Below are 15,920 nucleotides of genomic sequence, written 5' to 3'. Positions count from 1 at the left end.
AGAAGCCTCCCAGACCGAGAGTGAGTTGAGCACAGAGGATAGAGGAATGAGTATATCCTTCACCCGTGTCCTCGGGTACCAGATTAGGTCCCTGAGCTCAAGCGGGGCGCACACCTCCTTCTCCAGTGCCACCCACCTCCTGAGCCCCGGGTCCCCATGCCACTGCGTGATTTGGCACAATTGTGCCGCTTTATAGTAGGATATGACGCTCGGAACTGCTAGACCACCAGCTTCCTTGGCTTTCTGCATAATTTTTCCTTTAATCCGTGGTTTTTTATCTTTCCAAATAAATTGAGAAATAGCTTTTTGGAGCCCTGCAATGTCTGCTCTAACCACGGCAACTGGGAGAGTTTGGAACAGATATAGAATTCGGGGAAGGATGTTCATCTTGACACTATAGATCCTCCCCAGCCAAGAAATACCATATGCCTTCCACTCCTGCAGCTCTTTTTTGAGAGTCCTTAACAGTATGGGATAGTTAGCCGAATATAAGGAGCTCGCCTTTTTTGTGATCTGCACTCCTAGGTATTTCATGGCGGATGGTCGCCATCTAAACTCAAAGTTGAGTTCTATCAGCTTCTCCATTTCTCTTGGCATGTATAGGCTTAAGGCCTCTGATTTAGCTTGATTTATTTTGAAGCCAAAGATCTGGGCAAAACGCTCTAGAAGCTCGAACAGATTGGGCAGCGAGATGAGCGGCTTGGCAAGGGTTAGAATAATATCATCCGCGTACAGAGCCACTTTGTGCTCCTGCGAGTGGATCTGTACCCCAGCGATATCAGCGTTACTCCGAATTTGTGCTGCGAGTGGTTCGATGCATAAGGCGAATAGCAGGGGCGAAAGCGGACAGCCCTGTCTCGTACCACTTTTGATTGGGAATAGTTCTGAGGGGAATCCCTGGTGAACCACTCTGGCTGATGGTGCCGTGTATAGTGCCTTGACCGCCTGTTGAAATTTGCCTCCAAACCCAAATGCGCCAAGCGTGGACTCCAGGTATGGCCAATCAATCCTGTCAAAGGCCTTTTCCGCGTCTAAGCTTAGGGCTACACCCCGAATCTCATTGGCTCCCATAAAGTCTATTATATCCACAATTCTTCTAGTGTTGTCGACCGCTTGTCTACCTCTAATGAAGCCAACTTGATCCGGGTGGATGAGCCCTGGCAGGATTACATTTAATCTATTGGCCAGCAATTTAGCGTGGATTTTTACATCTGTGTTAATTAATGATATTGGCCGGTAACTTTGGCAGCTAGTGGGATCCTTGTCCTCTTTATGAATTACTGAGATCGACGCCTGGAGCATCTGTCCCGGGAAGGACTCTCCTGCTAATACTCCATTAAACAGCTGGAGCATGTGTGGAGCCAAAACTCCGATAAATTTTTTATAGTACAGGTTGGAGAACCCATCCGGGCCCGGGGCTTTTGATGCTTTTAAGTTTTTTACTACCGCCTCTAGTTCTTCCCTTGTGAAGTCTCGTTGAAGAGCCTCTCGCTCCTTTCTGTTTACTTGTGGCAAGGCTGCGTCTGCTAGGAATTTCTGTAGATTACTACTTGTCCTAGCATTGTGAACTACCTTCTCTCCATTATATAGCTGTTCGTAGAATTTCGCGAACTCCCCTACTATGACTTTAGGGTTTGAGGAACTCTGGCCTCCTGCTGTCGTAATAGATTGAATGTTAAAATTTGGTTTCCGATTACGGAGTCTGGTGGACAGCATAGTGTCCGGTTTGTTAGCTTTCTCATAGAACTTCCTCTGCGTCCAACTCATGTCCTTCTCCGCCCGGGAAGTAAGGAGGAGGTTTAGCTGAATTCTAACATCCTTCAACTCCCTCAGAGCATCATCTCTACCTGTCCGGTTATGTAGAATAGAGAGCTCATGTAACCTGTGATAAAGCTGGGATAATTTGGCTTCCTTTTTCTTTTTCCTATTTGCCGCTATGCCGATTAATACCCCCCTAATCGTGGCCTTATGAGCCTCCCATAACAGTGAATGGGATTCCACACTGCCACTATTTATCCGGAAGTACTCTGATATTTCAGATTTCACTTTGTTTTGGATATCCGGGATTTTATTTATTGATTCATTTAGCTTCCAGTTTGCTCCTGGTCTGGCACTACCAAATTGACTGCATCTCAGCTCTACCGATGCATGGTCCGACCAAGTAATATCATGTATGCTTGTATCGGAAATTTGTGGGACCATTCTGCTCGATACAAAGAAGTGGTCAATCCTACTGTAGCTGTCATGTGGGTGTGAGTAGAAAGAATAACTGCGGTCTCCCTGGTGCTGCTCTCTCCATATGTCCACCAGGCTAGTCTGTTTGAGGCCTTTCAGTAGTGAGATATTCCCTTCTCTCTTATTGTTTTTCTGGGACGTGGACCTATCTACCTTTGCATTCATGACTGTGTTAAAGTCGCCACCCAGAATTATTTGTCCCTCAGCCCATAACTGAAGCTTCTGGAAGAATGTGTTGTAAAAGTCTAGTTGACCTTCATTTGGCGCATATATACATGCTAAGGTCATTCTGACCTGCTTAAGGAGCCCGACCAGCACTAGGTACCTTCCCTTTGGATCCCTTTTAACCTTTTCAACCTGGAAGGGGGTGTGATTTTGAAACAGGATAGCTACACCTTTCTTTTTCTCCGCCCCTGATGCTAGGAAGAACTTTCGAAAGTTAGAATCGAGGAATTTCGGGTTATTACGCGAGCTGAAGTGAGTCTCCTGTAGGAAGACCACGTCAGCCCGTCTCCTCTTGAACTCAGTGAAAGCGACTCTTCGCTTGTGTGGACTGTTGAGCCCTTTGGCGTTTTGCGAGATAAAAATTACCTCCATTTTATGTAGCAGTGTCTGTGTGGACCTAATATGTAAGCCGATCTGATCTTACCCCAGACCCTGGACATGTTCTGTTCGTGGACTTTGTAGTGCAGACTCCAGAAGCGCCTATTCAACCCACCGCCTGTTGGGACTGGAGAGGGAAAGGGAGATAACATGAGGGAGGAATACAAACATATAACACATATAAACATCATGAGAACCGTATTGGTCCTAAGAGACCTCGGGTTCAATGCCCGGTGGAGATATTTTCTCCCTGGACCCTCCTCCCCCCTGGTCCATCTTTGTGGCTTCCAGAACTCGCCACAGATCTCCGGGTCAGTACCAGGTAGGTGGGATATGACCCCCCTCCTGGCAAGGACGCACATGCCTGCAGGCAGAGTGGTGGCTGCACTCCCCCCCGCCGGCCGCTCTGTGCGTTACAAAACCTAGCAACTATCTTCACTTCTATCTATTTTATTAACTCTTATTAACCTATTCTTAATCTTTTAACTACTTTGAGCTCTATTCGTGAGCTCTTATCTCTTATCTAAAACTGAAACTACAACTACACACCCTGTGCTACTCCTGCTCTTTCTACCGCTGACTGCTTCTTCCTCTCCTCATCTATTCCTCACTGCTCCCAGGCTCGGGTGCTCTCCCCCTTTCCCCCTCCCTCTGGGATCATATCTAACCCCTCGCTGCCGCATCTCTGTTATCCCTAGTGTGAGCCCCCTGCTTGCATCGCTCCTGTACCCCTCCGTCCTCACTCATGGTCCTTTTTCCCCTATCTACTCTATACTATATATACTCTGTATACTATACCTTGCTACTATATTATGCTTTAGGTAGGACAACTATACATGTATTTGCTATATTATCCCCTTTGCCTCCTTGCACTGGCTGGGGCCTTCGCCTCCCCCCCCCCGCTCCCCCCCCGCTCCCCCCCCCCTGTTCAGAGGTATCCCCTCCCCGAGCGGCCAGGCAGCCTCCTCCTGCACCGCTAACTCGAGTCCTTCCTGAGGAGTTCAGTATGCCCCGCGGTCGCTTCCCTGGTGGTGGAGCTCGCGTGCCTCCGCCAGAGGAGACCTCTTCACTTCCTGCGAGTCGCCTCTCATCCGACGTCATCTTGTCGTCTGCTGGGTCTGTTAGCCGCGCCTCTCCTCCATCTCTCGCGAGAACGGGTCCCGTGACGTCACCGGTGTGGGCGTGTTATTTTCATTCCGCGGTGGGCTGCCAGGACGAGAGGGCTGGATCGGGGGAGGCTCCCTGGGCGGGTCCAGCCGGCAGAGCAGACCTTCCCGCCGAAACCCCGGCCGCCATTGGAGATCTCGCGCCCTTCTGTCCTCCTTCCTCACCAGTAGGTAAATAGCCGCCATTTTGGGGACCTATGTGCTATGGCCATCTGCTTAGTGCCGCCATATTCGGCAGCGGGACGACTCCGGAGCCTCGACAGTCTCACGGTAGGGGGGATTTCTGCCTTAGCCTGTGTGTCAGGGTGTGTTGAAACTGCGCAACGGGCGCAACTGCAGCTCGCGAATGTTATTGTGTCCCGCATTTACGGGCTTTTCCCTCTTCCCCCCTCCTTGCTTAGTCTCCTCTCCGGCGTGGGTGAGGTACCCTGCTTTCCTGGCGGGGAGTCCGTCCTCTTCCCCTGCTGGGCTCCCTCCGCACCATTGTCCTGTGGTCCCCGCACTCCCAGTTTTTTAAGGAAGGCTGCCCCTTCTGAGGGGTGCTTGAGCACCTGCGGTCTGCCGTTTTTAATGGCTACTAGGGCGAATGGAAATGCCCATCGATATCGCACCTCGCTGTCCCTTAGGGCCTTGGTTATCTGCCCTACCGCTCTCCGTCTGGCCAACGTTAGAGGGGACAGATCTTGGAAGATCAAGAGGGTAATCCCCTCGAAGGTAATGTGTGGGGTGGCACGGGCTATTCTGCTCACCTCTTCTTTGACAGAAAAGTAGTGGAGCCGGAGGATCACGTCCCTAGGGGGATTGGAGGGCACGGGTCTGGATCGTAAGGCCCTATGGCATCTGTCCATTCTAAAGTCTGAAGCCGGACTGCCTGGTAGTATTGAGGCCATCCACCGGGATAATAGAGCTTCTGGGTCCAGGATTTCTTCTGGGATCCCCCGAACTCTGAGGTTGTTTCTTCTATCCCTATTCTCCCCGTCCTCTTGTCTGGCTTCCAGCTCTGCCACTCTCTGTTCCAGCGCCTGTACCCGGGAGTTTGTCTCTTTGTGGGTGTTGGAGCTAGCTTCCATGCGCTCCTCCAGTTCGTTGGTCCTTGTCCCTATTTGTATGAGGTCGTGTCTGAGCCCCTCCACCTCTCCTCTGAAGAAAGATTTGAGATCAATTAATAATCGTGATATTTCTTTTTTAATGACTTTTGTTTGCTCTGCTGCCGCTCTTGAGCCCTCCGCATCTTGAGCTGAATCTGAATCAGAGACTGCCGACATCTCTGCAGCCCCAGCCTTGCTTTGGCCGGTAAAGTAGGCCCTGACATCTGACTTGCGTCGGGTCTTTTGTCCTGTAGCAGCCATCCTTTTTTGGGGCTTATTATCTTGACTGGGACGGGTTTAGACGGCTGTCGCGCTGTTTTTTTTCCCGAAAATGCTGGTTTTGATAGTGTTTATTTTCTTTATTGTGCCGGCGGTTGGTGGAGCTGTGTGTCTATGCAACCATCCTCAACCATCCGCGCATGCGCATCCCCGCAGAGATTAATTTTTAAAGGGAAGAATCCTGTATTTTAAAAATGTTTTAACCTGCATTTATGTATCTCCGGTTCTGGGGGTCGCAGAGAGCTGAAACTTGGCCAATGTGTAGAGTCACTGTCGGCATAAAAAACTGGCAGGTTTCGATCCACTGGGCCCAACAGAACGGAACCTATTAATATGTGAAGATATTAAGCTGTGAATAGTATTTTGGATCTGGTATGAGAATGCAGACCCCATCTGCTATGCTAATAGGTCAGGGAGGGCAGCCAGATGGTTTAGCATAAGCCCTCTGATCAAAGGTTAACCGCCCTGATTGTTTACACTAGGGCCAAGAACAAAGGGTCTGAGTGGTTTGTAAGTGTTATAGTTCACACTTGCAGGGGAAGAAGAATCTACTTCAAACGACTCCACTAGCCAGCTAGGCGCCTTCAGGTTAAGGTATAGGGCTGGAAATTGTATTTAAACAGGGTTCAGTCTAGGCCCATGTGTTGTATCATCCTGAGATTGCTGCATGAACTGCTAATCAAGATTTTCTGATTATTTCATCATTCCAACTTAAGTAAGTGTATATATTTTGCCTGTTATTTGTATATCTCGTGTGTTCACCTTTTTCAAGGAATAAATTATATTTTATCATATCTCAGCCGTGTTCAGTTCAACCCAGGTATATTTGGTGTATATTATATCTTGTCATAAGTTACCGTGACACTCACCTCACCTCCCCTGCACCTCACTCCCCTGCACCTCAACTCCCCCCCCTGCACCTGAATCAGCGAAAGGCAGCAGATGTAAACTGAAGGGGTTCATATTGAATGCAGCTGTGAATTCAAAGTCCTTTGTCCTCTTAACATTCCAGTGGGTGGGGTTGACGTTCCACATAGTACAAGCAAATGTTAACCCTTACCACGCTTGTCCTGTGCAGAGGGGAGCAGCTCTTGGGGAACCCCATCAGGCGTCCACCTTTGGGGCGATGCAGATATACACTGAAGGGGTTCAGATTACCTGTATATAGTTATCATATCCCCTTTTAGAAGACTCTTTTCTAATGTAAACAAATCTAATTTAGCTAGCCTCTCCTCATACGTCAGATTATCCTTCCCCTTTATTAATTTGGTGGCTCTTCTCTGCACTTTTTCTGTTTCCATAATGTCTTTTCTAAGGAGTGGTGCACAAAATTGTACTCCATATTCAATGAGTGATCTTACTAATGCTTTGTAAAGGGGCATAATTATGTTTACTTCCCTTCCTGCCATTGTTCGTTTAATGCAAGATAAGATCATATTTGTCTTTGCCTGACATTGGGCATTTGCCTTTGCCTGACATTGCTAAGGCTGCTGTCTACAAGCACTCCTAAATCCTCCATCAAGGATTCATCCAATGTTTCCCCATTTAATTTGTAAGTTACCTGTTTATTCTTGTATCCCAAATGCATAACCTTACATTTATCTGTATTAACCTCATCTGCCATTTACCTGCCCAAGTCCTTTTGGAGAGAAATGACATCCTGCTCTGATTTACTACCTTGCTCAATTTAGTGTCATGATATCATCCTGGATGGCCCTCCGTCGCCTTAAACTCAACATGGCAAAAACAGAACTCCTCATACTTCCTCCCAAACCTGGCCCTACTACCTCCTTCCACATTACTGTTGGAACTACGATCATTCACCCAGTAGCCCAAGCACGCTGCTTAGGGGTCACACTCGACTCCTCTCTCACATTCAAAACATTTCTAAAACTTGTCGCTTTTTCCTCCGCAATATAACAAAGATACGCCCTTTCCTCTGTTACTCGTCTGCTAAAACTCTGACTCAGGCCCTCATTCTCTCCCGTCTTGATTACTGTAACCTCCTGCTGTCCGGCCTTCCTGCCTCTCACCTGTCTCCCCTACAATCTATCCTTAACGCTGCTGCCAGAATCACGCTACTCTTTCCTAGATCTGTCTCAGCATCTCCCCTCATGAAATCCCTCTCCTGGCTTCCGATCAAATCCCGCATCTCACACTCCATTCTTCTCCTCACTTTTAAACCTTTACACTCTTCTGCCCCTCCTTACATCTCAGCCCTAATTTCTCGCTATGCACCATCCCAACTCTTGCATTCTGCTCAAGGATAGAGGGGGGCTTTTATCTTACCTGGGGCGAGGGGGGCTTTTATCTTACCTGGGGCGAGGGGGGCTTTTATCTTACCTGGGGCGAGGGGGGCTTTTATCTTACCTGGGGTGAGGGGGGCTTTTATCTTACCTGGGGGACTTTTATCTTACCTGGGGGACTTTTATCTTACCTGGGGTGAGGGGGGCTTTTATCTTACCTGGGGAGAGGGGGGCTTTTATCTTACCTGGGGAGAGGGGGGCTTTTATCTTACCTGGGGTGAGGGGGGCTTTTATCTTACCTGGGGTGAGGGGGGCTTTTATCTTACCTGGGGTGAGGGGGGCTTTTATCTTACCTGGGGAGAGAGGGGATTTTATCTTACCTGGGGAGAGAGGGGATTTTATCTTACCTGGGGTGAGGGGGCTTTTATCTTACCTGGGGTGAGGGGGGCTTTTATCTTACCTGGGGCGAGAGGGGATTTTATCTTACCTGGGGCAAGGGGGGCTTTTATCTTACCGGGTGGGGGGGACGGGACGGGTACTTTTGCATTCTTAATTAAAAGGCTCTTTGCATGTTATGTAAGGGAACTTTTGCCTTCTTACTGGGGGGCTCTCACTATCTTATCTGGGGGGGCTTTTGCATTTTGACCTAGGGGATTTTAGCATCCTATGGGAGGGGGCTTTTGCCACCTTACCTTGGGTGCTGTTGCCTATTTACCAGGGGGGGTGTCTGGTTTTGATGCTCTGCCACTTTATCTCTGAGCTGCAGTAATGAAAGTATGTTCAGGAACATGTGGACGCGGGCTGTACGATGACATATATATACATAATGTCAAACACTTGTTTGTGGTCACAGACCCTAAATATTCTAACTTTTGCATTGTTTAACAGCCTTTGTCTATCTGCACTAAAATGCCATCTTTCTATTGATTTCAGCACATTGAGATTCGCCGTTTTCCTGGTTAGTGCTTTATCAGTCTCGCTAAGCAGACTGCGGCCATGTTACTGTATAATAGGGAAGTTTTCTTTCTGCGTATATAATTTTATGGGGGATATAAATGCAGAGTGTGTGACCCCGTGAATATACTGTATTCATGCGCTGTGGTTATATAACCTGAGTCTCCATGTTCCTGAATATACTTTCATTACTGTAGCTCAGATAAAACTCACAGCTTAATGGGTAGATCTCCCATTCTGCGCTTTTCGATGTCTCCTTCTACATACAGTGTATGCCATGTATCCCCTTCTACATATAGTGTATACCATGTGTCTCCTACATAGTGTATACCATGTATCCCTTCTACATACAGTGTATGCCATGTATCCCCTTCTACATATAGTGTATACCATGTGTCTCCTACATAGTGTATACCATGTATCCCTTCTACATATAGTGTATACCATGTGTCTCCTACATAGTGTATACCATGTATCCCCTTCTACATACAGTGTATGCCATGTATCCCCTTCTACATATAGTGTATACCATGTGTCTCCTACATAGTGTATACCATGTATCCCCTTCTACATACAGTGTATGCCATGTATCCCCTTCTACATATAGTGTATACCATGTGTCTCCTACATAGTGTATACCATGTATCCCCTTCTACATATAGTGTATGCCATGTATCCCCTTCTACATATAGTGTATACCATGTATCCCCTTCTACATACAGTGTATACCATGTATCCCCTTCTACATATAGTGTATACCATGTATCCCATTCTACATATAGTGTATGCCATGTATCCCCTTCTACATATAGTGTATACCATGTATCCCCTTCTACATACAGTGTATACCATGTGTCTCCTACATAGTGTATACCATGTATCCCCTTCTACATACAGTGTATGCCATGTATCCCCTTCTACATATAGTGTATACCATGTATCCCCTTTTACATACAGTGTATACCATGTATCCCCTTCTACATACAGTGTATACCATGTATCCCCTTCTACATACAGCGTATACCATGTATCCCCTTCTACATACAGTGTATACCATGTATCCCCTTCTACATACAGTGTATACCATGTATCCCCTTCTACATACAGCGTATACCATGTATCCCCTTCTACATACAGTGTATACCATGTATCCCCTTCTACATACAGCGTATACCATGTATCCCCTTCTACATACAGTGTATACCATGTATCCCCTTCTACATACAGCGTATACCATGTATCCCCTTCTACATACAGCGTATACCATGTATCCCCTTCTACATACAGCGTATACCATGTATCCCCTTCTACATACAGTGTATACCATGTATCCCCTTCTACATACAGCGTATACCATGTATCCCCTTCTACATACAGCGTATACCATGTATCCCCTTCTACATACAGCGTATACCATGTATCCCCTTCTACATACAGCGTATACAGTACCATGTATCCCGTTCTACATACAGCGTATACCATGTATCCCCTTCTACATACAGCGTATACCATGTATCCCCTTCTACATACAGTGTATACCATGTATCCCCTTCTACATACAGCGTATACCATGTATCCCCTTCTACATACAGCGTATACCATGTATCCCGTTCTACATACAGCGTATACCATGTATCCCCTTCTACATACAGTGTATACCATGTATCCCCTTCTACATACAGTGTATACCATGTATCCCTTTCTACATACAGTGTATACCATGTATCCCCTTCTACATACAGTGTATACCATGTATCCCCTTCTACATACAGTGTATACCATGTATCCCCTTCTACATACAGTGTATACCATGTATCCCCTTCTACATACAGCGTATACCATGTATCCCGTTCTACATACAGCGTATACCATGTATCCCCTTCTACATACAGTGTATACCATGTATCACCTTCTACATACAGTGTATACCATGTATCCCCTTCTACATACAGTGTATACCATGTATCCCCTTCTACATACAGTGTATACCATGTATCCCCTTCTACATACAGTGTATACCATGTATCCCCTTCTACATACAGCGTATACCATGTATCCCGTTCTACATACAGCGTATACCATGTATCCCCTTCTACATACAGTGTATACCATTTATCCCCTTCTACATACAGCGTATACCATGTATCCCGTTCTACATACAGCGTATACCATGTATCCCCTTCTACATACAGTGTATACCATGTATCCCCTTCTACATACAGCGTATACCATGTATCCCGTTCTACATACAGCGTATACCATGTATCCCGTTCTACATACAGCGTATACCATGTATCCCCTTCTACATACAGTGTATACCATGTATCCCTTTCTACATACAGTGTATACCATGTATCCCTTTCTACATACAGTGTATACCATGTATCCCCTTCTACATACAGTGTATACCATGTATCCCCTTCTACTCACCTGCATGCTGCCCTCAATGTCCCTGCATACCCCAGCCCTCCCCCACCCAACATTCACCCTTCTCCCCTGCAAGGCTCCAGCATCCCTTGCAGCATCCCCCCGCTCCCCTAGCATCTCCCCCTCTCCCCAGTGTCCTCCATGCTCTCCCTCAGGGCCCAAGCCACTCTCTATCCCTCTCTGTCACTATCTGTCTCTAACCCTCTCTCCCTCTCTCTCTATCCTTCCCTCCCCTCTTTTTCTAAACTGAGCCCCAGACAGGAAATTCTTTCCTCCAAATTGTTTCCAGAGCTGAGAGAGAGCGAAACAGCAAGTGAGAGAGTGAGAGTGAGACAGCGAGTGAGAGAGTGAGAGTGAGACAGCGAGTGAGAGAGCGCGAGACAGCACGAGAAAGGCCAGATAGTAGAGTAGCTGTGTGAAGGTCTCTCTTTTATTCCCCCCTCTCTTTGACTCTCCCTCTCTCTATCGCTACGTGTGTGTGTGTATGTATATATATATATACACGTCTCTCTCTTATTTATTTATATATATATATATATATATATATATATATATATGTGTGTGCCTGTCTCTGTCTCTCCCTGTCTCTCTGTGTGTGCGTGTGTGTGTCTCTCGCTTTCTATGTATACAGTATATTTGTTTGTCTCTCTCCATATATATGTGTGTGTGTCTCTGTCTCTCCTCCTCTCTCTCTGTTTATATCTCTCCCATTTTAACAGACTTCTGTTTCCCATAAAAGGAGAAAACCCAGATGTCACGTCAGAGACCCCTCCCAACCCTGCGCTCTCATCCTCTTCCATTCTCAGCACTCTATCCAACCTTGCTCTTTCATCACATTTCTGCACTCTCTTTCCAACCTTGCACCATTTTCATAGTTCTGTGCACTCTTTCCAACGTTGCACTCTTATCAAAGTTCTGTGCTCTCTTCCCACTGTGCAGCATGGAGGATTTGGGTAAGTTTAGGGAGGAGAATACACAGAGGACTCTCTGCTCTGATCACTGCAATGAGAAGCCCGGGAACCGGACAAGAGCCATGTACACACAGCGTCAGCACCCACACGTCTATACATACACACACATACATCTACAGTTTACATACACCTATACATACACACATCTACACATACACACACATACATCTACAGTATACATACACACGTCTACACATACACACACATACATCTACAGTTTACATACACCTATACATACACACATCTACACATACACACACATACATCTACAGTTTACATACACCTATACATACACACATCTACACATACACACACATACATCTACAGTATACATACACACATCTACACATACACACACATACATCTACAGTTTACATACACCTATACATACACACATCTACACATACACACACATACATCTACAGTATACATACACACATCTACACATACACACACATACATCTACAGTTTACATACACCTATACATACACACATCTACACATACACACACATACATCTACAGTATACATACACACATCTACACATACACACACATACATCTACAGTTTACATACACCTATACATACACACATCTACATATACACACACATACATCTACAGTATACATACATCTATACATACACACATCTATACACACACATACATCTACACATACACACATCTATACACACACATACATCTACAGTATACATACATACATCTATACATACACACATCTATACATACACACACATACATCTACAGTTTACATACACACATCTACACATACACACACATACATCTACAGTTTACATACACCTATACATACACACATCTACACATACACACACATACATCTACAGTATACATACACACATCTACACATACACACACATACATCTACAGTTTACATACACCTATACATACACACATCTACACATACACACACATACATCTACAGTTTACATACACCTATACATACACACATCTACACATACACACACATACATCTACAGTATACATACATCTATACATACACACATCTATACACACACATACATCTACAGTATACATACATCTATAGATACACACATCTATACATACACACACATACATCTACAGTTTACATACACACATCTATACACACACACACACACATACATCTACAGTTTACATACACACATCTACACATACACACACATACATCTACAGTTTACATACACCTATACATACACACATCTACACATACACACACATACATCTACAGTATACATACATCTATAGATACACACATCTATACATACACACACATACATCTACAGTTTACATACACACATCTATACACACACACATACATCTACAGTTTACATACACACATCTATACACACACACATACATCTACAGTTTACATACACACATCTACACATACACACACATACATCAACAGTTTACATACTCCTATACATACACACATCTACACATACACACACATACATCTACAGTATACATACATCTATACATACACACATCTATATACACACATACATCTACAGTATACATACATCTATACATACACACATCTATACACACATACATCTACAGTTTACATACACACATCTACACATACACACACATACATCTACAGTTTACATACACCTATACATACACACATCTACACATACACACACATACATCTACAGTATACATACATCTATACATACACACATCTATACACACACATACATCTACAGTATACATACATACATCTATACATACACACATCTATACATACACACACATACATCTACAGTTTACATACACACATCTACACATACACACACATACATCTACAGTTTACATACACCTATACATACACACATCTACACATACACACACATACATCTACAGTATACATACACACATCTACACATACACACACATACATCTACAGTTTACATACACCTATACATACACACATCTACACATACACACACATACATCTACAGTTTACATACACCTATACATACACACATACACACATCTACACATACACACACATACATCTACAGTATACATACATCTATACATACACACATCTATACACACACATACATCTACAGTATACATACATCTATAGATACACACATATATACACACACACACACATCTACAGTTTACATACACACATCTACACATACACACACATACATCTACAGTTTACATACATCTATACATACACACATATATACACACACATACATCTACAGTTTACATACACACATCTATACACACACACATACATCTACAGTTTACATACACACATCTATACACACACACACACACACATACATCTACAGTTTACATACACACATCTACACATACACACACATACATCTACAGTTTACATACATCTATACATACACACATATATACACACACATACATCTACAGTTTACATACACACATCTATACACACACACATACATCTACAGTTTACATACACACATCTACACATACACACACATACATCTACAGTTTACATACTCCTATACATACACACATCTACACATACACACACATACATCTACAGTATACATACATCTATACATACACACATCTATATACACACATACATCTACAGTATACATACATCTATACATACACACATCTATACACACACATACATCTACAGTTTACATACACACATCTACACATACACACACATACATCTACAGTTTACATACACCTATACATACACACATCTACACATACACACACATACATCTACAGCATACATACACACATCTACACATACACACACATACATCTACAGTTTACATACACCTATACATACACACATCTACACATACACACACATACATCTACAGTTTACATACACCTATACATACACACATCTACACATACACACACATACATCTACAGTATACATACATCTATAAATACACACATCTATACACACACATACATCTACAGTATACATACATCTATAGATACACACATCTATACATACACACACATACATCTACAGTTTACATACACACATCTATATACACACACACACACACACATACATCTACAGTTTACATACACACATCTACACATACACACACATACATCTACAGTTTACATACATCTATAAATACACACATCTACACATACACACACATACATCTACAGTTTACATACATCTATACATACACACATATATACACACACATACATCTACAGTTTACATACACACATCTATACACACACACATACATTTACAGTTTACATACACACATCTACACATACACACACATACATCTACAGTTTACATACTCCTATACATACACACATCTACACATACACACACATACATCTACAGTTTACATACACCTATACATACACACATCTACACATACACACACATACATCTACAGTATACATACATCTATACATACACACATCTATACACACACATACATCTACAGTATACATACATCTATACATACACACATCTATACACACACATACATCTACAGTTTAAATACACACATCTACACATACACACACATACATCTACAGTTTACATACACCTATACATACACACATCTACACATACACACACATACATCTACAGTTTACATACACCTATACATACACACATCCACACATACACACACATACATCTACAGTTTACATACACCTATACATACACACATCTATACATACACACACATACATCTACAGTGTACATACATCTATACATACACACATCTATACACACACATACATCTACAGTATACATACATCTATACATACACACATCTATACACACACACACATCTACAGTATACATATATCTATACATACACACATCTATACACACACATACATCTACAGTATACATACATCTATACATACACACATCTATACACACACATACAT

General features: G+C 43.6%; 1 protein-coding gene across 1 annotated transcript in view; it reads left to right on the top strand.

The window, feature by feature from the left end:
* The first annotated feature begins 5,751 nt into the window (after positions 1 to 5,751).
* Positions 5,752 to 15,920, top strand: part of LOC142475187 (transforming growth factor beta-1-induced transcript 1 protein-like) — a 61,589-nt gene continuing 51,420 nt past the window's right edge. Inside the window, exons 1-3 of the mRNA XM_075581160.1 lie at positions 5,752 to 5,779; positions 5,908 to 5,965; positions 11,256 to 11,311. Of these exons, the coding sequence (XP_075437275.1) occupies positions 5,752 to 5,779; positions 5,908 to 5,965; positions 11,256 to 11,311 (142 nt within the window). The remainder of the gene's footprint in view (positions 5,780 to 5,907; positions 5,966 to 11,255; positions 11,312 to 15,920) is intronic.

Source organism: Ascaphus truei, unplaced genomic scaffold (assembly GCF_040206685.1).
Source record: "Ascaphus truei isolate aAscTru1 unplaced genomic scaffold, aAscTru1.hap1 HAP1_SCAFFOLD_1088, whole genome shotgun sequence".
Taxonomy (NCBI): Eukaryota; Metazoa; Chordata; class Amphibia; order Anura; family Ascaphidae; genus Ascaphus; species Ascaphus truei.
Note: the sequence above shows the minus strand (reverse complement) of the source record. Positions and strands in the feature narration are given on the sequence as shown.